The following is a 24,090-nucleotide window of genomic DNA, read 5'->3' as shown; positions in this document are numbered from 1 at the left end:
CCATTTTAGTAACATTACATTACCTCTATTTTCTCTCCTAGGTTTAGGAGGTAATCCTGTGATATTATTAATATTTAGTAGAGTCTAACCTGAATTTAAATTGTCTTGTAATCGCTCTGATATTTAACATTTTCCAAACTTAGATTGCCTGAAAATATTAACTTGTTTTTGTTTTCCTTCTTTTTTTATAGTGAAGAGGTCTGTATTTTATCTGCATCTGGCACGGCAGCTGTACTGAACCCTAGATTTCTGCAGGATGGCACCGTGGAGAGCTGTTTGGAACAGAGGTTGTCATGGCAGCTGGCTTATTTTCCATAAGGGCAAAGAAGGGAGAGGTTGACTTTTTTCTGTCAAAGCTGGGATAGGGCTTCTCTATGAGGGTGGATTGTAGTGGGACAGTGTTGAAATCAGGACCAGGCACTTCACTGATTTTCACCCAACTCAAACAACAAGTATTGGGATCTGCACTGTGTGACACATTATACATTTCTAGTATGTTTTTTTTATCCTCACCTAAGGACATTTTTTGCATTTATCTTCAGACAGAGCGGGAAAGAGAGAGAGAAACATCGATGTGAAAGAGACACATCAGCTGGTTGCCACCCACACGACTCCAACCAGGGCCGGGAAAAACTGCAACCGAGGTACGTGCCCTTGGCGGGAACCGAACCTGGTCTCTCTGGACTGCAGCGGGCCTACGCTCTAACCACGGAGCCAAATTGGCCAGGGCTATTTCTAGTATCTTGATGAGTGACATGTATGACTACCAATTGAGAAATTTCAGAGAGACAATTTTTTGTTTGTTACATTGTAGAAATAATTTATTTTATTTGATTTTTTTCTTTTTAAAATTGTCTAACCTCTAAAACAGAAAAAAAGTCATGAAACAATTTTCATAATGACAATTATTTATTTATAAAACCATAAAAACACTATATTATACCAAAATTATATATAACAGCTTCATGGAAAGTGAAATATAACTTATTAGTATATGTAAAAGAGAAAGCATAAGTGAAAGCATTAGGTAAAATAAGATTACTTTCTGGGTTATTTGATTATCAGTCCCTGTAATCTGTTAGCTTCCATAAATGTCAGAAATATTTTTCATAAACAGATGAAATCATCAAATATATATGCAAGAAGACTGTTAGTTTGGTACCAGAGTTTGCTTGGATAATATAAATTTTAATTAACCCTTTCCCCACAGTATGTGTATTTGCTTTTCAAAACTTTTTTCAGCATTAATAAGGGTGGGGCAAAAGTATATTTACAGTTGTGAGTATATGAAACACAGTGTTTATTCATTATTGTATTTTCTATACAAACAACTGTAGATATACCTTTGCCCCACCCTGTATTAGTACATGTTAAGGAAGTAAGCAAAAAAATAAAAATAAAAAAATCCTATATGTGATCAAATTTAGTATAAATTTTCTAAGTGTCTATGTAACAAAGAATATTCTAGCTCTGGTAGGCACACAGAATACCTTGGTCAGTGTCTTTTGGTTAGTATTAAAATGGATTTAGTATTAACAGCCCATGGACACAGACAGTAGTAGGGTGGAAGGTGGCCGGGGGCAGGGAATGGGGGACATCTGTAATACTGTCAACAATAAAAAAAAATCATAAGTAGGAAAGTGAAGGTGGGACATTTGAAATATATTAAACAATTGGAATGTTCTGTTGAGAAAATTAATTTTGCCAGTGAGTTCTCTCAGTGCTACAATATAGTTCTTACACGTCAGTAGATTTTATTCTTGAGTAGATAGAAACCTAATATAACAAATGACCTTCCCCATGCAGGTAGGTTATTTCAGTAGTGTGGCTTAGATGGATACAGTGAATTCTCGTGTAGGGCAGTCCAATGCAACAGATACTTTTATTTGTAAAAGAGAAAAATGTTCTTTTCTTCTGATATAAAATTATTATTGCTTTCTAGAGAATATTTGAAAAATCGAGTAGAAGGAGGAAAGAATTCCCTGTGATCTCAATATTCAGGGACAGTCTCTTTTGTACATTTCATATTTTAAATGCTTTCATAAATTTTTATTTATTATTGGCATTATTACAGATGTTCCCCATTTTCGCCCCCTTTGTCCCCTTCCACTCACCCCCCTCCACACCCAACCTTTCCCACACTATTGTCTGTGCCCATGGGCTATGCATTTATGCATATACATTCTTTGATTAACCTCTTCCAGTCTCCTCCAACCCTCTCCCCATCGAGATCTGTAATTCTGTTCCATGCCTCTGGACCTATTTTGTTAAATTTTAATATATATATATATATATATATATATATATATATATATTTTTTTTTTGCCTTATGATGTTGTGCCATATATGTTTCTATTTCCGTAAGGTATTTAAAAATTGCCCTAGTTTATATGTCCCCCCACCCCACCCCACCCCATTAACACATGGGCTTTTGATTCAAACTAATGGGCACTAAACTTTGAGCTCTGCTTCAGATTACTTAGTGTGACAGAGCAAGTTACTTAGTATCTCATGTTGGTTTCAGGCCAGATGGAACTAGTTTTGTTGTTGTCTCCTGGGTATTACTATTTGGGGGGGTGTGTGTGTGTGTGTGTGTGTGTGTTTACCTACAGCTTTCTTCTTACTCTTTAAAAAAATGTAAAGAGCCTTTCTAGGTAGATATTGTTATTCCCGTTTTATAGAGGAGGCTCTGAGAGCTGAAATAACTTGTTCAGGGTAACACAGCTTCACTCAGATATAGCTGATTTTCCTGTTATCACTAATATACCAGAATGGTATCTCAGTAATAAAAGAATAATATCTGGAAGTAATTTAATTTGATTTAGAGGGTTTTTGTGAAAATTCAGTGAAATAACATATACAGTGGTTTTGTAGAAAGCCTGACTTCTTGTAGGTATAGTATGAGTTTCCTTTTCTTTTAAAAATTTGTCTACTTGCCAAGTTTCAACTGCTAAAGGGTTGCTTTAGATTATGGAGAATTAATAACCCATATCTTTCCAGAACCTTAGAAGATAAGTCTAGGTGAAATTCTGGGGTTCTCGGTGGAGCTTTCTCTGTTTCCGTATTCATTCTCCTGATTTCCTCAGGTTTAATGAGTGAAAAAATACTTAATCATTCTAAAATGAATTCGTAAACCACATATTACAACAACATTTTACAATGAATGGGAAGGTTGTGGGTTGTTCATTTGTGGTTTATGTGTAACATGTATATTGTTAATGAAATTGGTATTAAAAACAATCATTGGAAATTAGAAAATTTAAAGTATGCCTATTTTTTACTTTCATTTTTTTTCTTAAATTATTTCACTTTTAAGCATGATTTTTTCATATTGTTAGGTTTTCTGGTTAAGATGTTTTTATTAGAAATTCTTAAATTACATTTGTATTTATCATACAGTAAGAAAATGTCATCCTCATTGTCTAACTGTTTGTTTTTATGTTGTATCCCAAAGAAAAAACTTTGGAATAATAGTGGTTTTAGTCATGTGGTAAGTCATCACAGATACAAATAGATGAAAAATGATGTTCTGCTTTCTCTCATATGGTTCTCATTTCATAGTCATTTGTAATTCTCATCAGTTATAATGGTACTCTTAAAGTCTACTGTAGTAAAATTGTGGTATAGTTTGTACACAAGTACTATGAATATAAAAATTGTTTTTGAAAAGTGCAGAATTTTCAAGAATGCCTTATTTTTCTTAATGTATTCATATAGGCTAGAAGAAAACTTGCCTGCAGGCTGTGGATTTTGCCATATACCATATGATGAACTGAATATGCCATTTCCAGCTCATCTCACATACTGCTATAACTGCAGGAAACAAAAAGTTCCTGATGTTCTCTTTACAACTATAGACCTCCCAATAGATGCAACAGTTATTGGAAAAGGTTGTCTTATTCAAGCAAGGTATGTTTGTGAAAACAATATTTGGGGTCCCTGAAAGAGTATGGGGTATGGAGCCAAACAGACCTATTTTCAGATATCTGCTCTTTTCCTACCTGGAATCCTGGACAGCCTGGGCAGTTCCAGCTGAACCTTGTATTTTATCCTATGGAAAATTGGGAGGAAAATCCCCTCATTATAAAACTTAAGTAGGTTTATATTAGTTTTAAACATTTAAATTCCATATATATTTTTATTATTATGAGGATTATTAACCTGTTGAAGGCTAGGGATGTGACTCAGTATGCTTTAATGACATTAAATATATAATACATTTTGGAAGTTGACATTTTTCTTTAGTGCTATGTATTGTTTCTCTTATTATGTCACTTAGCTGTTAAGAGTTCCTTTGAAAATGTAATGGAGTAGGAGATACTAACTTGTGGTAGGCATATAGGAAACAGCTCTAATTGTCTAGGTTACTAACAACTTCCAGGTTACCAAGTCCATTGAGCATTTCTGTCCTCACCTTACCTGACATCTCAGCAGAGTCATACAGTGGATCCTTTTCTCCTTTTAGAAACTTCTTTAATGTCACAACTCCATACCTTCTGCTTTTTTCTATCTTTATGAATAGTGTCTAGTCTTCTTATTGATTCTGCTTCCTTTCTTGATCCTTCAGAGCCATGGGTCTCTAGACCCTCTTCTCAGAACATTCTCTGTAGTTGAACTCATATGCTATCTATGTCTGTGACTCCCAAGTTTATCATTTCAGTCTGGAACTTCTGAGCTTCAGACCCATATACTTACCTGCTGTTTCACGTTTCATTTTGATGTGTCGTAGACATTTCATGCTTGTTCCAAAATGAATTGTTGATTGACTTTACTTTGTATTGTTTTCATTGATTCGTGCTCAACACCTAGGAAAGTGCCTGACACATGGTTGATATTCAAGTTTTACACTTTTATAAGTTTATTTTTTTTAATGACTAAATTAACTATTTTTCTGTGCTATCCATTCATCATATGATCACATGGAGTTATGAAACTAAGATTTTAAATTATATCCGTGATTAGTATTTATTTCATTTCTAGAGATTTTGAGATTTTTTTTTTGTTGTCGAAATAGATTTTTAGCAAAAACATATACAGTGAAAAAAATGACAGAATGATTATTGATATAACTTAATTAAGCCTATTTGAAACAAGTAAATATTTCTCAAACACACTCTTAGAAAGTCTTAAAAATTGGACATTTTTTGCCCTGGCTGATGTGGTTCAGTGATTAGAGCATCGGCCTGTGCATGGAAAGGTCTTGGGTTCAATTCCTGGTCAAGGGCACCTACCTGAGTTTCAGGTTTGATCCCAGGCTCTGGTCAGGGACCATGCAGGAGACAACCATTCACATGTCTCTCTCACATCAGTGTTTCTCTCTCTCTCTCTCTCTCTTCCCTTGTCTCTCCTACTCCCTCCCTCCTTCTACTCTGTCTAAAAATCAATGAAAAAAAAAATTGGACATTTCTTAAGATGGTACTAAGAATACTATCCACTGCCCTGGCTGGTTTGACTTGGTAGTTAGAGCATGGGCCCATGGACTAGAGTCATGGGTTCAATGCCATACCTCGGTTGCAGTTTGGTTCCCGGCCCTGGTCCGCGATGTGTCTCTCTCACATCGGTGTTTCTCTGTTTCTCTCCTTCTCTCTCTCTCTACCTCTCCCTCCTACTCTGTCTAAAAATAAATGGAAAAATATCCTTGAGTGAAGATTAAAAAAAGAATAACACTTTTCAAAAAAAGAATACCATCCGCTGACTAAATTCATTGTTAACAGGTTATGTCGCTTAAAAAAGAAGGCACAGGCAGAAGCAAACGCCACTGCTATCAGTAATCTGTTGCCATTCATGGAATATGAAGTGCATACTCAGCTGATGAATAAACTAAAACTCACAGGGATGAATGCTTTATTTGGACTGAGAATACAGATCACAGTGGGTGAGAACATGTTGATGGGCTTAGCGGTAAGTTTGCATGTTTTGTTTTTGTGATTCCTGTAGTTGTAGCAGATTTTTTTATGTGATTCAGAGTCTTTTCAAAAGACTTATCTAAAGAAACTGGCATCAAGAGTTTTAAGGGTTGGAGATATAAGAAGTAACAAATCTGGTCATAGGCTTTCAAATATTTTTTAAAATATGTAATTATAAAATTCTATATTATTTTAAATTAAATTAATCATCATATAAAATATTTATTGATTGATTGATTGGTATTTATGTTGTCATTATATTTTTTTATTCTGACCATAACTTCAGTAGTCCGATTTCTAAAAATTATCATGTGCAGCTTGCTTAGTAAGTTGACCCCCCTTGTACTGAACTTGATTGTTGTTTATACATTTCTAAAACTGGGCTTTTCCTTCTTGGAACTGTTGAGAATTGGAGCCGGATAACTCTTTCTTGTAGCAGGTTGTCTCATTCATTGTAGGATATTTAGCAGCATCCTTGACCTCTGCCCACTAGATGCTAATGTCCCTCCAGTGTGACAACAAAAAGTGTCTTCAGATATTACCAGATGTCCTTTATGGGGCAAAATCACTCCTGAGTCGGAAAGGACTAAAATAATCTTTAGTTTTAATGGAGAAAGTAAAACAATACCTGTGAGGCACTGCCTGCTTTTGGACAGAGAATTAAGTTTCATTGTAAATGTACGTCTATGGTCAGAAGACAGTAGAATATGCAATAAAATGTTTCTTAAGTGCTGATAAATTCTGAGGCAGTGGAAAGCTCTTTATCTCAGCCTAATGTTTACCTTTGCTTGTTAGAAAACAAGTTCTGACTAGAAAGTTGTTGATGGGAAAGCATGGGCTACCTTTATAAATAGCCTGAAACCCAGAGAACGAGATGCCTGCAATATATATATTGATCAGATGGAATCTGAGCAACGTACTTATGGAAATCCTCTCATAGTCTAGATAACTTTTGCTAGCCAGAATTTTTATGTCACTGGAACTTTTTAATTTGGGATTCTCTGCTGTCTTTTTGAACATGCATAGAAATTTAACTTAAGAAATTGATGGAATTTGGGTCCTTTTTCTCAGTATGCATTTGTACATAAAATGCCACGTTGTTTCTTGCTTCATCCATTTTTTTCTATAAGAGCAAATATGGAAATTTCTGTTTGTAGAGGATAATTGTATGATGATTAATTATGTAATTGCAGTTTTTTACCTAGAGGAATTTTTAATGATTAATGAAAGTAATCTGATTTATATTCAAATATTTGCTATTTAGATTAACTTGAGGAAAAAATTATTCATTATAATTCATTCATCTAAAAACTCACATGCTTAGTGAGGACTTAACATAAATGTGTAAATTAGGCTAAATACAAAACTGTGGTTACTGGTGGGTTTCTGTAGGAACTAAAAGCTTGATTCATAGTCAGAAGTTTAAGAAACATTGTGCCAACTCTGTCAAACACTTTTGATGGTTGAACCCTAGGAAACGATTGTGTGATCCTGGTATAATTCTTTAATACCTGACTCGAATATTGCTTTTCTGATTCTTACTAATCTTTTTTTTTCTTGATCATTAGTGACACTAATTATAGCTGTTTGAGATTTTGATATTTGTGTGTGTTTTTAGCTTGTGCACTCAACGTCCCAAGAGTAGCTTCAATGATAGTTCATCTCTGATGAGTGCTACTAAGTGTCTGGCACTGTGCTACTCCAGAAGAACTATAATAGTATCTTTACTTTACAAGAGGAGAAAATATATGCTGTGATAGGTTGAGACTTGTCCAAAGTGATATGGTTACAGGTACTGAAACTGGGTTTCAAGCCCAGGACTGTCTAGTTCGAGTCTGTGTTCTCAACTATTGTGGGCTGTTGCCTTATTAGCCACTGTAGTTCAAAAGTGTTAGAGATGGTACACTAAGGTGTCACATGGCACAGAGGGTATTCTGAGGTTGAGCATCAGAAATTGGATCATAGGTGCAGTCATCGACACTAATAAACAAACCAGGAGGGAGAGCTTCTGAGGATCAATTTCATCTACTTCCCAGATTTCATCATAGAATAGCACACACTTTTGAGGATGGACTTTTATAATATTGACAATTGATTAATTTTGAAATCATAATAATAACTCAATCCAAAATACACAAATATCCAGAGTTTAAAAATATATTTTTATTGCCCAGCTGGTATGGCTCAGTGGTTGAGCATTGACCCATGCACCTAGAGGTTGCTGATTTGATTCTCAGTCAGGGCACATGCCCAGGTTGTGGGCCCGATCCCCAGTGAAGAGCATGCAGGAGGCAGCCAGTCGATGTTCCCTCTCATTGATGTTTCTATCTCTCTATCCATCTCCTTTCCTTTCTCTAAAATTAATAAAGAAAAAAATATATTTTTATTGTTTTTTTTTGTTTTTTGGAGAGAGAGAGAGAGAGAGGAAGGGAGAGATAGAAACATTGATGTGAGAGAGAAACATCGATCATCTGCCACCTATCCTCCCCCTCAACTGAGGATTGAGCCTGCAACCCGGGCATGTGCCCTGACTAGGAATCCAACCTCTCAGTCAGTCCATGGGACAATACTCAATCCACTAAGCCACACAGGCTGGTCACAAATATCCAGAGTTTAAAAAATTGTCTTCTCTTAACTCACTCCTTTGATGTTAACAATTTGATGTTTATACATCTATGTATCTTTTTTGCTTTGTTTATATAAGCATATGTAAACATAAATTCACATAGGTGTGTAGTGTGTGTGTGTGTGTGTATTGTTTTGTATTTCCCCTAATAGTTTTCTAGTATCAATGGCATATAGTACTGTTACAGAGTCAGAAATTAATAGTTCTTTAATTAAACAATTAAAATAAATCTGGCCCTGGCCGGTTTGGTTCAGCAGTTGGAGCGTTGGCCTGTGGACCAGAGAGTCCTGGGTTCGGTTCCCGCTAGGGGCACATACCAATAAAATAAAATAAAATAAATCTGTATCGGGTAAAGTTTTCTTTCTTGGCTGTTATGGAGGTAGCATGGTATAGTGAAAAGTTCTTGGGTTTTGGAGTGAGAAATAGATTCAAGTTTCTTCTCCACATTTATTGACAGTGTGATCTTGAGTAAGTTCCCTGTTCTTTCTGCACTTAAGTATCTTCATTTGCTTTGCAAAAGTTTCCCTTTTACTTTTGTCCCAGAAAAGGTAAATTGTCCACTCATTGATGAAAAACTTAACTTTCAACAAATTCTAATACATGTAATACAAATATATATATATATTTGAGAGAGAGAGAGAGGAAGGGAGAGGGCGAGAGAGAGAAACATCGATGTGAAAGCGAAACATTGATTGGTTGCTTCCCATATGCCCCTTGACCAGGGATGGAACCCGCAACCTGGGTATGTGCCCTGACAGGGAATCGAACTGGTGACCTTTCGGTGCATGGGATGATGCTCAACCAACTGAGCCACACTGGCCAGGGCTACTTTAAACAACTTTTTATCTTTCCTAAACTTTTTCAATGCAATTTATTTTTTTTCAACCATAAGATAAAAATGTTATAGTACACTTGGGTATGCAGTGGAAAGTAAATCCTCCTTCCCCTGCTGTTGCCACTTACCCTAGGTCTCACCCGAAGCAACCAACCGCTGTTAGCAGTTAGGTTTTGCTGTGCCCATTCACATATGGCCTGTGCATCCACTAATGTTAATGACCTTTTTCCTACAGAGCAAAGACTACATTCCTAAATATGAAAACTTAAGGGTGATTGTTATTTTGATTTTTAAAAAATTATTTCCCCATTATTTTTACAAGTCGGCCACAGGTGTATATTTAGCAGCATTACCAATGCCTGGTGGAATTCAGATTGCTGGGAAGACTCCTAATGATGGCTCCTACGAACAGCACATATCTCATATGCAAAAGAAGATAAATGACACAATTGCTAAGAATAAGGAGTTATATGAAATCAATCCTCCAGTAAGTAAACTAAATCTACATTTTGAATACATAAGTTATTGTTTACATGTTAGTATATTTTTAGGTTATCTTTAGACATTAAAGATTTTTTTTCACTGTTTACATACGTTCTCTTCATTACTCATTCTTTTACCTCCCTTTACATCTGTGCTCAAATGTCTTATTTTTAGATAGGCTGACTCTGACCACCTTATTTAAGAATTGTAACTCTCACCCTGGCTGGTTTGGCTCAGCGGTTAGAGCGTCGGCCTGCGGTCCAGAGAGACCCGGGTTCGGTTCCTGCTAAGGGCACGTACCTCGGTTGCAGTTTGTCCCCGGCCCTGGTTGGGTCGTGTGGGTGGCAGCCACTCGATGTTTCCCTTTCACGTTGATGTTTCTCTCTCTCTCTCTTCTTCCCACTCTATCTGAACAAAATATCGAAAAATGTCCTCGGGTAAGGATAAAAAAAAAAAAAAAATTGTAACTCTCTCATTAGTTTTTACTATTTCCTATCCTTCTTTTTTGTCAATTGCGTGTTGCACCCAGTAGAATGAAGTTCCATCAGGACTGTAACCCTAATGCCTAAAACAGTTCCTTCTGGTATTTTTGATAAGTACTTATTGAATGACTCAATAAGTGGCTTAAAATGTTCTTTTTTAGTAAAAAAAAAAAGATTGTTTATCTGTGGTAAAAATGTAAAGAATGGAGTTTTAGTTTTTAATTTTGGCATTTTTCTTACAATTTTCATACCAGTCATTTCCATAGTCAGTCTTCTCCAACTTTTCATTCGGTATCACAACGCTCCTACTCTACAGATGCTTCAATCTGAATTGGAAGAAAGATGCGTTGGAGTTAGAATGAAACTACTTGTTTTTATGAATCTCTGATAATGAAATACTTCTGTTAAAGGAAAGTGTTTGGATAACATTATTGTTGTTTTTTTTATTCTTTTATTTCATATATGCTATTGAATTTTGGTTGCTCTTCTGGAACAGTGCACCTGAATTCCAGCTTCAAACTTAGAGCTTTCTAGCAGTTATTAAGCTGGAAGGAATTTTATGGATATGACTGGAGCTACACAGTTCAGTTTGGTAGGCACTGGTCACATGTGGCTCTTAAGCACTTGATGTGTGGCTTGTCTGAACTGAGAAGTACTGTAGGTGTAAAATACACACTGGATTCTGAAGACTTAGTAAATGGAAAAGAATGTAAACTATCTTCTGGATATGTTTTATATTGATTACATGTTACATTTGTATCTTTTTATATTATTACCTATGAAGCTTGCTACAGCTTGATACAGAGCTTCTTTAAATTCATTGAAAATGTGAATGTGTTAATATAATTACTTATATAAGCTTTGTAAAAGTTTTCTGCACAACACTTTATTGACTGCTTGTTTGCTATAAGTATTTTTCTTTTATAATTATATTTAATATTTAAACATTTATTAATAGTGTTTATTCCTGTTGGGGAGAATGATTTGCAAAGCTATACTTCAGGATTCCATGTGTCAGTTCTAATGATATGAGCTGAACTTTTGTATATCAGTGTTTATCGGTTCTGTACTTATCCTGACCTCCCACAGAACCTGCCTCTTCCATTGTGGTTCTCTTGGACCAGTATTTGCTTTTGTCATAGTGCCTGTTACATATTATTGCACTTAGTTTTTACATGTCCCTCTTCCTTTACTATAAGACAAGCCCCTTGAAGACGGAGACATATTAAGAGAATGTGAATTAAGTTACTTCATGTACTCAGTACATATTTATTGAGCTACTATTTTAGTGTTACATTTTAGAGGAAGGAATACATCTTTTATGAGTTTAAAAATATCAGCATATATGGATTTCATATGTTGAATATGACTATTTCTACAAGAGGACTAATCAATTTATTAGTATTCTACTATGGTTTTTTCTAATTTCAGATACTGAATACATTACAGTCTTTTAGTATAACATCTCAGAATTTGTTTGAAAAAGTCAGTGTACCAGGCCACTACTCATATTACAGTTTTGAGTTTTCAATTTTCTAAAATATGTATGGCCACCCTGAAAATGTGGATTAGTGTTCCTTATCTTAGGAAGGTAGCCCCAGCTGAAGTAAATACTGTTGTTTGATTTTCTTAACACATTGAACAACATTTCTAATGCAGAGGTGCAGTCCCACTTAACTGGAGATAGTCAATCAAAGGTATCAAAATGAGGTGTAAAACTTTTATTTGGAATAACAGTACCAGTGGTGAAACTTCATTATGGCTATAAGCTATATTCAATTTCAGATAGTTACATTTATTAGGTCCATGATGCAATGAACAGAGGCATAACTGAATTTTAAACTACTATAAAATTATTTTTAAAAGGATGGTTTCTGTTGGGAAGAACATTGCACTGGAGTCAAAAAACTGATCCAGACAAGTTCTTCACTGAATAGTTTTCAAGCCTAGGTAACTGCTTTACCTCTGAACTGCAGCTCTTTCTCAATTTGTATTCATTGTGATAGGCACCCTGTCAAATCTATGTAGGGCAGGTTAATTTGGAGTGCAAACAAGATAAATGGTTGCGAAAGTACTCTATAGATAGCTGTGTTACGAAACTGGTGATAGTCTTATGTAAGGTATGTGCTAGCAAGGAACATTTAAAGCTACATTGTGGAAAAGCTTTTTCCTATAACTTGTTTTTTAAAAGGGTAAGTATGCTACACTAACAATAAGCGATGCCTTTTGCATTTGTGCTCACATATCCACATTCTCCCAATATTCCTTTTTTCCAACTGATATTTAGAACCTCTAGTTAGCTCTGATCTTTGGCTGTGTAATAGGAAAAGTTTGATGAACCCATATAGGATTGCACCATACACTGACCTCAAAAAGATCATTATTGTAATTACCAAAGTTTCTATAGCTTAATAAGTTACAGAGCAAATACATAGGTAATATATGTATTATTTATACATACACACATATATTCGTATTCCTCATTTTACTATGGGGAACTTTGAAGAACTACTACGGGATAAGAAAGGATATATAAGAGTAGAATCATATTTGGAGACATAAATCTTTAATTCTTTGTGGACAATTAGGACTTTTATTTTTTAATTCTTTAATTTTTTTTGGTTAATCCTCACCTGAGGATACTTTTCCACTGATGTTTTAGACCAGTGGTTCTCAACCTGTGGGTCACCTAAGATGTAACAGTAGAAAAATTACAGTTATGAAGTAGCAACAAAAATAATTTTATGGTTGGGGGTCACCACAGCATGAGGAACTGTATTAAAGGGTCATGGCACTAGGAAGGTTGAGAACCGCTGTTTTAGACAAAGTGGAAGTGAAAGAGGGAGAGAGAAACAGTGATGTGAGAGAGACATATCGATTGGTTGCCTCCCTCACCACCCTGACTGGGGCCACGGACTGAACCCTCAGCCCAGGCACGTGCCCTTGACCAGGAGTCAAACCCATGACCCTTTCATCCGCAAGCTGATGCTTGAACCTCTGAGCCTAACCGCCATGGCCTATTAAGGCTTTTACATGCTGAGCAGAAAATACCTTATGAGGTAGGACTGCCTGTTCCCTACTCGTAGTTTCCTCTCTGTACAGTAGATGTCACTAATGCCATGCTATGTCTTGACATATATATGTTTTTGAATTAGTATGTCAAGGCTGCTGCTATCAGTTAAAGGAAATATCCATATACATACTCTATAAAAGGTTAGTCATAAAGTTTATAATTAAATACAGACTTTAAATATTTTTATAGACTTCCCCCTACCCTGCAGGTAGATGTTTGTTATAAAATTTAAAACCAATTTGAAGTATGCAATATCAAATCATGTGTACCCCTGAAACTAATATAATGTTTTATGTCAATTATACCTCAATTTAAAAAAAGAAAAGATTTCAGTTTACAAAAAAACCACACAAACTGACCCTGGCCAGTATGGCTCAGTTTGTTGAGCATGGTTCCATGCACCACAAGGTTGCTGGTTTGGTTACCGGTCAGGGTACATGCCCAGGTTTCAGACTCCAATCCCTGATCCCTGGTAGGGGCCATGCAGGAGGCAGCCAATTGATGTTTCTCTCTCACATTGATGTTTCTCTCTCTCTCCCCCTCTCCCTTTCTCTCTCTCTCAAATCAATAAAAATACATATTTTTTAAAAACTGAAAAAATATGGTCTTCTATAATATAAAGAATTATATTTCTTTTAGGAGATATCTGAAGAGATTATAGGATCGCCCATCCCAGAACCTCGACAACGCTCGAGGCTTTTAAGATCTCAATCAGAAAGCTCTGATGAAGTTACAGAATTGGACCTTTCACATGGGAAAAAAGATGCTTTTGTTTTGGAGGTATTATTACATTGGAGTAATCTCTTAAAGTTTTTAGAAAATGTGCATTTTTACAAATCAAATTCTAATTTGATGTGATTCTTTTGTATCATTACAGCTGTTATAAATATAAAAAATATAATATTGTAGAAATTACAATTAACTTGAAAATATCAGAACTTAGTAATATATTTTTTGTTCAACACCAGAAGACTGATAGCAATAATGCAGGTGGTTCTGGAAAAATTAATGTATGGGTTGAAATAAAATTAAAATAATATTAAACTCTTGGAGCTATTTTTTGTAAACTTGGATGAATTTATATAAGAAATGAAAGTGCTATTCTTTTACTTACTATATAATTCCCTCCTTTACATGTTATAACATTTTACTGTAATTATAACATTTTTTACATGTAATAATATAGGCACTGTGAATTCTGAATGTAGTGTTTCCTTACTGAATTCAGAGGATATCATTGAACTTCCGTTATAAAAATACACTCAGAACTAGCTTTTCTAGAGAGTAAATGTGGTACAAAAGTTTCAGGGAGCCTACTTCCTCACAAATCTGCTCCCCTGCCCTCTTCTCTAGAACAGCTAGCTTTGAAAAAGGTAGATTCCTTTGATATTGAAGGAAAGGAAAATAAATGAGGATGCTCAGAAATGTTTTGGTAAGGTTCCGTCGAGAGAAAAAGTGAGATGCCTTGATCTCAGTGAAGCAGGCAGCTGATGGTAGAATTGTTGTGTTGGAATGGGATTGGAGTTCTGAAGAGTCTAGAACAGTCTCTGTGAATGTGATCAGGATGTTAGCCGTGGGAGATGCATAAGGCTTAACTGCGGTAAGAGTATTAATTTGTAGAAAACTAAAACTATATGGATTTGTGCTTTCTCTCATTTTTTTTTTTTTATAGTTTGAGAAGAAGGGAAAAATAATGTGAGTTGGTAAAGAATATGTCAGGCTAAAGAGGTGAAAGGACCCAGGGTACTGTTTAGAGCAGTGCTACTCGAAGTGAGCACCAGTATTGTCGGCTCTCTCTGGGAGTTTGTGAGACATGCAAATTCTGGGGCCCTTGCTTCAGACTTAGTAAATGAAAAATTCATGGTGGGACCCAGGAATCTGTTTAACAAACTGTCCAGGTGATTCTTAGCATTACCTGAAGTTTGAGGGAGAGCACCATTGATATTTCTGATCCTGGGATCCTGGCTAAGTAGTGAACAGAAGTGCTTCAAACGTAGGCAGAAGGCGGGGGGTTGGGGGGGGGGCAAGGTACAGATTCAGTAGGAGAAAGGACTAAAGGATGGGGTTGTGGTGGGAGAGTGCTTGAGATTTGGGTGTGGAATGGTTTGGGGAATGACTGGGTAGCTAAGGTCAAGTGGACATGAAGGTGGTTCTGGAAGTTGCAGGGGTGATGTGAGTAGTGGAAGCTGAATGTGTGAGTCAGGACTTAGGCCCCTGATATACAGATGAAGGTCAATATATGTCCTGTTGGATAGTTTCACTCTTTATTATTCACAATAGAATATTGTAATATCAGAAATATAGGATTTGGACTTATATTTATTAAACATGCCTTTAAATTTATCCCGCCATAGTTTTATTTTAAAGCAATTGGATATTTAGTCAAAAGATTTTGTTTTTTTTAAATTGCACTATAGTTTTTTAAACAAATAGAGATAATGGTTGCTTATGGCATCTTCTTTTGAAATAGGCCCTCATAAAGGATTGAGAAAAGGCTAATTTAAAAAGAAGCTAAATATACTTATAAAATATTTCACTTAGGCGTATTTATAATTATTGCTGTGGAGAAATATACAGATATTTGAAAAAAATTACAAGTTTTGTATTTAACTTAGGGAAAAATGGCCCTACTTTTCTGACTCTTATGTTTTTTACCATTTAGTAAATAAATTGCTTTTAAAAATTCAAAATGATTATATATTATTTATGTAATAGTTTTAATCTTTCTATTTTCAGATTGATGACACAGATGCTATGGAAGATGTACATTCTCTCCTTACCGATGTTCCTCCTCCTTCAGGTAAATAGAAAAAATTATCTTTGAGATAACACTATCACTTTTTTGCACATCAGTATTTTAGTCCATAATTATGTTACTAACTTTATTTTAAAGGCTTTATCAGTGTCACATCCTGTCATGTGCTTTGCTGCTCCAAGGCTGAAAACATAGTTTTAAGATACTTACGTTAGAACGTAGGCGAACTGATTTTAATCCTATTATAGTTATGCATTTTTTTAAAAACTGATAATTTATTAAGATGGCCTGAAGTTTTCTGAAGGTATAAAGTTTTAGAAAGAATGAATGGTTCTTACAGTTAGAACTTGATGTAATAATACAAAACTTATTTTTAACACAAAAAGAAATGAAATATTATATATTTTAACTATAATTTCTTTTGACAGGCTTTTATAGTTGCAATACAGAAATTATGCCTGGCATAAATAATTGGACATCTGAAATACAGGTGAACCTTTCATTTTTAATTTTAAGCAAATATGACATAAGTGATTTTAGCAAGTTCCTTCTTTTATGTTTTCTTTTTTATCTCCTTATTGCAATGAAAATGTTTCCCTTTTTCATACCACATTATTGTTCATTATTTGGCAGGTTTATTAACTGTTAGTTATTGGTCAAAATAATAAAATGACATGCTGTCCTATCTCCCCATATTTAGATGTTCACATCAGTAAGAGTAATCCGATTAAGCAGCCTTAACCTGACTAATCAAGCGCTCAATAAGAACTTTAATGATCTCTGTGAAAATTTACTCAAGGTAGGAACCTTCTGAATAACTATATTTTAGTTAAAACTCCTTATAGTCATGAAATTAAAAATGAAAAGTGTATCTATTATCTGGAAAACCTTACATAGTTATGGGCTGAATTATTTTTATTTACATATCAACCTTAACTCTGCCATCAGGTAAAATGCTGGTTGTCCTCTCCATCTTAATCTACCATACTATAAAATAAAGACATTTTAAATTATCTCATAGCTTTAAACTTCGTAAAAATCTATTGAGTATGCGTAAATTTAAAATATCTTTTTTTATTATTTTTATGACATTGATAAATATGATTAAACCTGCCATAATATTAAAAATGTATTCTTAATGTAAAGATAGACAAAACAGAAGTGGACCAACTTTCTTTTAATCCGTTAAACTTTCCATTTGCCATACTATAATGTACATTAAAATATCAGTTTTTGTAGATTTTTAAATTAAAAGAAATGATATTACTAATATTTCTATTATATAGAGCCTGTATTTTAAACTACGGTCTATGATTCCCTGCTGCCTTTGCCATGTAAATTTTACAGTATCTCTGCCTGAAGATGAATTAATTCAGGTAATTAAGATTCAGTCTATTACTAAAAATGAGTTCTAGCTTTTATCTGATCTGTTATATTATAAATATGCCACAATTAAATAAGTGTACACTGTTTTACTTCAAAATATTTTGAAACATTAGTATGAAGCAGACTGTGCATATTTCATTTTTCTGAACTCTAGTTAGCTGAAGGTGGAATCACATTTGTGCTCCAGCATACATACAGTAGGATTTGTACTTATGTGGGATTTCTCCATTTGCTATCTATCCTTTAGACAAGGTTCTTGAGCTCTTTCTGAAATATCTGTTTAAGCATACATGATAGGTTTAGTTGTATGTAGTCTGAATTTCTGAGCTGATGTATAATTCTAACTGAGAATCTTAACCAGGAAAGGCAGGTTAGCCAATTAGTATAAGTTGTTCTATGGTACTGAATAATATGTGTAAGAAACTTATTTTGGCAATGATTATTTTGCTAATTATTATTTTTGTGATTCTAGGTTACAGTCACAGCAGTTGCAATAACTTTTGACAAAAATCAGGCTTTACACACCACAAAAGCACATGTTGAAAAGTCATTGCAAAGAGGTAAATCTATGATGCATGGTATCATAGTTCATGTTTATCTACATTATAATTCAGTGATAACATATAGAGAATAAGTAGATTAAATAAATGAGTTGTTTCTTGAAAAGAATCTGCCACTTTTTGGTTATCTTTATCAGGGTAACGGTGTTGATAAGCATATGACTGACTTGATACTTTTTACACAGGAATAGGCAGTTGGTATTTACATAGAGATACTGTTGTTTTATAGACTTAAATTGTAGCATATTAATTCTGCAATAATTTACAGTATCTCTAAGGAAGTCCTCAAGGCATTGGAGAAACTATTAATATAAGCATCATGTGTTTTTCTCAGGAAAGGTTCCATGGTATTCAACAGATTCTCAGAGTTGTCATTTATCCAATACAATTTAGGAAATATCATTTTTTTTTAGGTGTAAAAAGTAGGATTTTAAAATTGTTGACAGTATTTCAAATATCTCCCATTTTCTTCTTTTTTGCCCCCTCTCTATCTAACCCCTACACCAGGCCTTCCCCATACTATTGTTTGTGTCCATGGGTTATGCATATATTTATATATGTTCTTTGGTTAATCTCTTTCTGTCTGCCACCCCCAGCCCCAAGATCTGTTATTCTGTTCCATGCATCCATACCTCTGGACCTATTTTGTTTGTCATTAGATTTGTTTTGTTCATTAGATTCCACCTATAAGTGAGACCATGTACTATTTGCCTTTCTCTAGCTGACTTATTTCACTTAGCATAATACTCTCCAGGTCCATCCATGCTGTCCCGAAGGGTAAGAGTTCCTTCTTTTTTATAGCCACATAGTATTCCATTGTGTAAATGTACCACAGCTTTCTTTTCTACTCATCTACTGATGGGCACATGGCTGCTTTCAGAACTTAGCAATTGTAAATAATGCTGCTATGAACGTAGAGGTGCGTACATTCTTTCTGATTGGTCTTTCTGGATTCTTAGGATATATTCCTAACAGTGGGATCACTGGGTCAAATGGCAGTTCCATCTTTAATTTTTTGAGGAATCTCCAAACTGTTTCCACAGTGGCTGCACCAGTCTGCATTCCCACCAGCAGTGTACTAGGGTTCTCTTTTCTTTACATCCTTGCCAGCACTTGTTGTTTGTTGATTTATTAATGTTAGCCATTCTGGCAGGCGTGAGGTAATATCTCATTGTCGTTTTAATTTGCATCTCTCTGATGATTAGGGACGTTGAGCATTTTTTCTATGTTTATTGGCCATATGATTGTCCTCTTTAGGAAGTGTCTGTTTAAGTCCTTTGCCCTTTTTTTTTTTTTTTTTTTAATATTTTTAGTTTATTGATTTTAGAGAGGGAGAGACAGAAACATCAATGAGAGAGAATATCAACTGGCCGCCTCCTCCTAGTCCGCTGGGGACTAGGCCCACAACCTGGGCATGTGCACTGACTGGGAATCGAACCGGCGACCTCTTGGTACGTGGGTCACTGCTCAACAGCTGAGCCACACCAGCTGGGCTGCCCATTTTTTAATTAGATTGTTTGTTTTCTGATGTTGCATTGTATGAATTGTTTGTATATTTTGGAAATTAACCACTTCTTAGATGTGTCATTGGTGAATATATTTTTCTCTACAGTAGGTTCTCCTTTCATTTTGTGGATGGTTCTTTTCGCTGTGCAGAAACTTTTTAGTTTGATATAGTCTCATTCATTTATTTTTTCCTTTGTTTCCCTTGCCTTAGGCAATGTATCAGTGAAAATACTGCTACATGAGATATTTGAGATTTTACTGCCTAAGATTTTTATGGTTTCATGACTTACATTTAAGTCTTTTATCCATTTTGAATTTATTCTTGCATATGGTGTAAGTTGGTGGTCTAGTTTCATTTTTTGGCATGTACCTGTCTGATTTTCCCAACACCATTTATAGAAGATACTGTCTTTACTCCATTGTATGTTCTTACCTCCTTTGTCAAATATTAATTGACCATATTGGTATGGGTCGATTTCTGGAGTCTCTGTTCAGTTCCATTGGTTTATATGCCTGTTCTGGTGCCAGTACCAGGCTGTTTTGATTACAGTGGCTTTGTAGTATAGTTTGATAGCTGATATTGTGATCCCTCCAACTTTGTTCTTATTTCTCAAGACTGCTGTGGCTATTCAGGGTCTTTTTTGGTCCCGTATAAATTTTTGGAATACTTGTTCTAGATCTGTGAAATATATAGTTGGTATTTTAATAAGGATTGTGTTGAATCTGTAGATTGCTTTGGGTAGTATGGACATTTTAATGATGTTTATTCTTCTAATCCATAAACATGATATATGCTTCCACTTGTTTGTATCTTCCTCTATTTCTTTTTTCAATGTCCTATAGTTTTCTGAGTACATGTATTTTACCTCCTTGGTTAAGTTCATTCTCAGGTTCTTATGTTTGTTGTTGCAATGGGAAATGAAATTTTTATTTTTTACTTTCTGTTCCTGAGAGTTCATTATTGGTGTATAAAAATGCCATCAATTTCTGGGTGCTAATTTTGTATCTTGCTGTTTTGCCAAATTTATTTATTAAATCTAACAGGTTTGGGAAGAGTCTTTAGGGTTTTCTGTGTACAATATCATGACATCTGTGAATAATGACAGTTTTACTTCTTCCTTTCCAATTTGGATGCCTTTTATTTCTTCTTCTTGTCTGACTACTGTGGCTAGGACTTCCAGTACTGTATTGAATAAGAGTGGTGAAAGTGGATATTCCTGTCTTATTCCTGATCTTAAGGGAAATGCTTTTAGTTTTTGCTGATTGAGTATGATATTGACTGTAGGTTTGCCATATATGGCCTTTATTATGTTGAGTTATGATCCCTCTATTCCCACTTTGCTGAGAGTTTTTATCAATAATGGGTGCTGGTCCTGGCTGGTTTGGCTCAGGGGTTAGAGCGTTGGCCTGCAGACCCATGAGTTACGGATTCGATTCCGGTCAAGGGCATGTACCTTTGTTGCAGTTCGTCCCCAGCCCTGGTTGGGGTTGTGCAGGAGGCAGCCACTCAATGTGTCCCTTTCACGTCGATGTTTCTCTCGCTCTCTCCCCTTCTCACTCTGTCTGAACAGAGTGAAAAATGTCCTTGGGTGAGGATTAAAGAAAAGAAAGAAAGAAAAATAATAATGGGTGCTGGATTTTGTTGAATGTGTTTTCTGTGTCTACTGATATGATAATATGATTTTTATCCTTCATTTTGTTTGTGTGGTTTATTATATTTATTGATTTGAGAATATTGAACCATCCCTGCATTCCAGGAATAAATCCCATTTGGCCATGGTGTGTGATCTTTTTAATGTATTATTGGATCATATTTGCTAATATTTTGTCAAGGATTTTAGCATCCATGTTCATCAAGGATATTGGCCTGTGATTTTCTTTCTTTGTAGAGACTTTATCTTGTTTAGGAATTAGGATAAAGCAGGCTTCATAAAAAGAGCTTGGAAATCTTTCCTCTTGAATTTTTTAGAATAGTTTAAGGAAGATGATTGTTCATTATTCTTTGAATGTTTGGTAAAACTTACCTGTAAAGCCATCCAGTCCAAGGCCTTTGTTTGATAAGAATTTTTTTATCACTGCTTTAATTTCATTAGTTATTATCAACCTATTCAGGTTTCTTGATTCTTTCTGATTGAGATTTGGCAGATTGTATGTTTCTAGGATTTGTCCATTTGCCCAGGTTATCCAGTTTGTTGGTTGTCAAAGTATTTTCTTGCAATCCTTTGTATTTCTGTGATGTCAGTTGTTACTTCACCTCTTTCATTTCTGATTTTATTTATTTGGGTACTCTCTCTTTATTTCTTAATGATTCTGGCTAAAGGTTCATCAATCTTGTTTATCTTTTCAGATAACCAGGTCTTGGTTTTATTGATCTTTTGTATTGATTTTTTAGTCTCTATGCATTTATTTCTGCTCTGATCTTTATTATTTCCTTCCTTCTACTTACCATGGTCTTTTCTTGTTTTGTTTTTTCTTTCTAATTCTTTTAGTGTAGGATTAGATTGTTTATTTGAGCTTTTCCTTATAGGCCTGTAATGCTATGAACTCCCCTCTCAGGACTGTTTTTGCCATGTCCCATAGATTTTTGGGTTGTTGTATGTTCATTTTCATTTGTTTCTAGGATGTTTTTTATTTCTGCCTTGATCTCATTGGTAATCCATTCATTGTTTAATAACAAGCTATTTAGTCTCCATATGTTTGAATGTTTTTGAGTGTTTTTTTAATTGTAGATGATTTCTGGTTTTATTACATTGTGACCCTTTATATGATTTCAATCTTCTTGAATTTATTAAGACTTATTTTGTGTACTAACATGTGATCTAACTTTGAGAATGATCCACGTGCACTTCAGAAGAATGTGTATTTTGCTGCTTTGGTATGAAATGTTCTGTAAATATCAATTAAATCCATCTGATCTAGTGTATCATTTAAGGCCAATGTTTTCTTGGTGATTTTTTTTTTTGTCTGGAAGATCTATCCAGTGATGTCAGTGGGGTGTTAAAGTCCCATACTGTGACTATATTGCTATCAATCTCTCCCTTAAAGTCTTCTAAGAGCTTTTTAATATATTTAATTGCTCCTATATTTGGTGCATATATGTTTGCCAGGTTTATATCTTCTTGTTAGAACAATGCTTTAGTATTATATAGTATCCTTCCTGTTTCTTGTTATGGTCTTTGTTTTGAAGTCCATTTTGTCATTTATGAGTATTGCAATCCCAACTTTTTTTTCCATTTCCATTTGCATGGATATTTTTTTTTTTATCCCTTCACTTTCAGTCTGTGAGAATGTTTTGTTCTGGGGTGGGTCTCTTGTAGACAGCATATATACGGGTCATGTTTCCTTATCTATTCATCTACCCTGTGTCTTATGATTGGAGCATTTAGTCCATTTACATTTAAGGTTATTATTGATAGGTACTTCTATATTGCCTTTTTTTTCTCTTTATACCTATGTTCCTCTCTCTGGTTCTTCTTCTTAAAGCACTCTCTTTAACATTTCTTATAGTACTGATTTGTGGTAATGATTCCTTTAGGTTTTTGTTGTCTGGAAGCTCTTTATTTTTCCTTCAATTTGAGTGATAGCCTTACTGGATAGAGTAGTCTTGGGTTCAAGTTCTTGCTTTCCATTACTTTGAATGCTTCATGCCAGACCTTTCTGGCCTGAAGTTTACTGTTGAGAAATCAGCTGACAGTCTAATGGGGTACTCCCCTGTAGATAACTTTCAGTGTCTCTCTTGAATCCTTTAAGATTCCTCTTTTTTTTTGGCCTTTAACATTTATCATTTAATTATGATGTGTCTTGGAGTGGGTCTCTTTGGGTTCATCTTGATTGGAATTCTCTGTGATTCCTGAACTTGTGTGACTGTTTTCTTCACCAGGTGAGAGAAGGTTTCAGTCATTATTTCTTTAAACAGGTTCTCTATGTCTTGCTCACTGTCTTCTCCTTCTGCTACCCCTGTGATGCAAATGTTGTTACATTTCATGTCATCCCAAATTTTCCTTAAACTATCAAACTGCTTTTTAACTAATTGTTCCTTTTGCTACTCTGGTTGAATGTTTTTTACTACCTTGTTTTCCAAATCACTGATTCTGTCTTCTGCCTTATTCAGTCTACCTTTGATTCCTTCCAGTGTATTCTTGGTGTCAGATATGTTATCCTTCATTTCCAACTAGTTCTTGTTCATGGTTTCTATTTCTTGTTTCATGCTGTTGTAGTTCCTACTAAGTTCCTTGTAATTCTATGTGTCTTGAGCACCCTTGTAACCATTACTGTGAACTCTATATCTGATAAATTTCTTACCTCTATTTTATTTAGCTCTTTTCTGGAGTTTTTTTGTTTTGTTTTTTTCATTTTGGGGTTGTTTCTTTGCCTCCCCATTTTTGCTGTCCCTTTGTATTTGTTTCTATATATTAGATTAAACTGCTATACCTCCTAGTCTTCATGGGGTGGCCTTACGTAGTAAGTGTTCTGTGGGA

General features: G+C 34.9%; 1 protein-coding gene across 13 annotated transcripts in view; it reads left to right on the top strand.

The window, feature by feature from the left end:
* The window catches only part of C2CD5 (C2 calcium dependent domain containing 5), a 95,412-nt gene that overhangs the window by 53,092 nt on the left and 18,230 nt on the right, over positions 1-24,090 (top strand). For 12 of the 13 annotated variants that reach the window (XM_036250486.1, XM_036250453.1, XM_036250425.1 and 9 more), the window contains 10 exons: positions 192-287; positions 3,718-3,909; positions 5,715-5,901; positions 9,690-9,854; positions 14,045-14,185; positions 16,142-16,205; positions 16,589-16,650; positions 16,861-16,959; positions 17,447-17,536; positions 18,019-18,106. In XM_036250486.1, coding sequence (XP_036106379.1) covers positions 192-287; positions 3,718-3,909; positions 5,715-5,901; positions 9,690-9,854; positions 14,045-14,185; positions 16,142-16,205; positions 16,589-16,650; positions 16,861-16,959; positions 17,447-17,536; positions 18,019-18,106 — 1,184 coding nt within the window. The remainder of the gene's footprint in view (positions 1-191; positions 288-3,717; positions 3,910-5,714; positions 5,902-9,689; positions 9,855-14,044; positions 14,186-16,141; positions 16,206-16,588; positions 16,651-16,860; positions 16,960-17,446; positions 17,537-18,018; positions 18,107-24,090) is intronic. The other variant, XM_036250438.1, reaches the window with a different exon arrangement.

Source organism: Molossus molossus, unplaced genomic scaffold, assembly GCF_014108415.1.
Source record: "Molossus molossus isolate mMolMol1 unplaced genomic scaffold, mMolMol1.p scaffold_m16_p_10, whole genome shotgun sequence".
NCBI classification, from domain to species: Eukaryota; Metazoa; Chordata; class Mammalia; order Chiroptera; family Molossidae; genus Molossus; species Molossus molossus.
The sequence above is the reverse complement of the archived record's forward strand: the minus strand, read 5'-3'. Positions and strand labels throughout refer to the sequence as shown.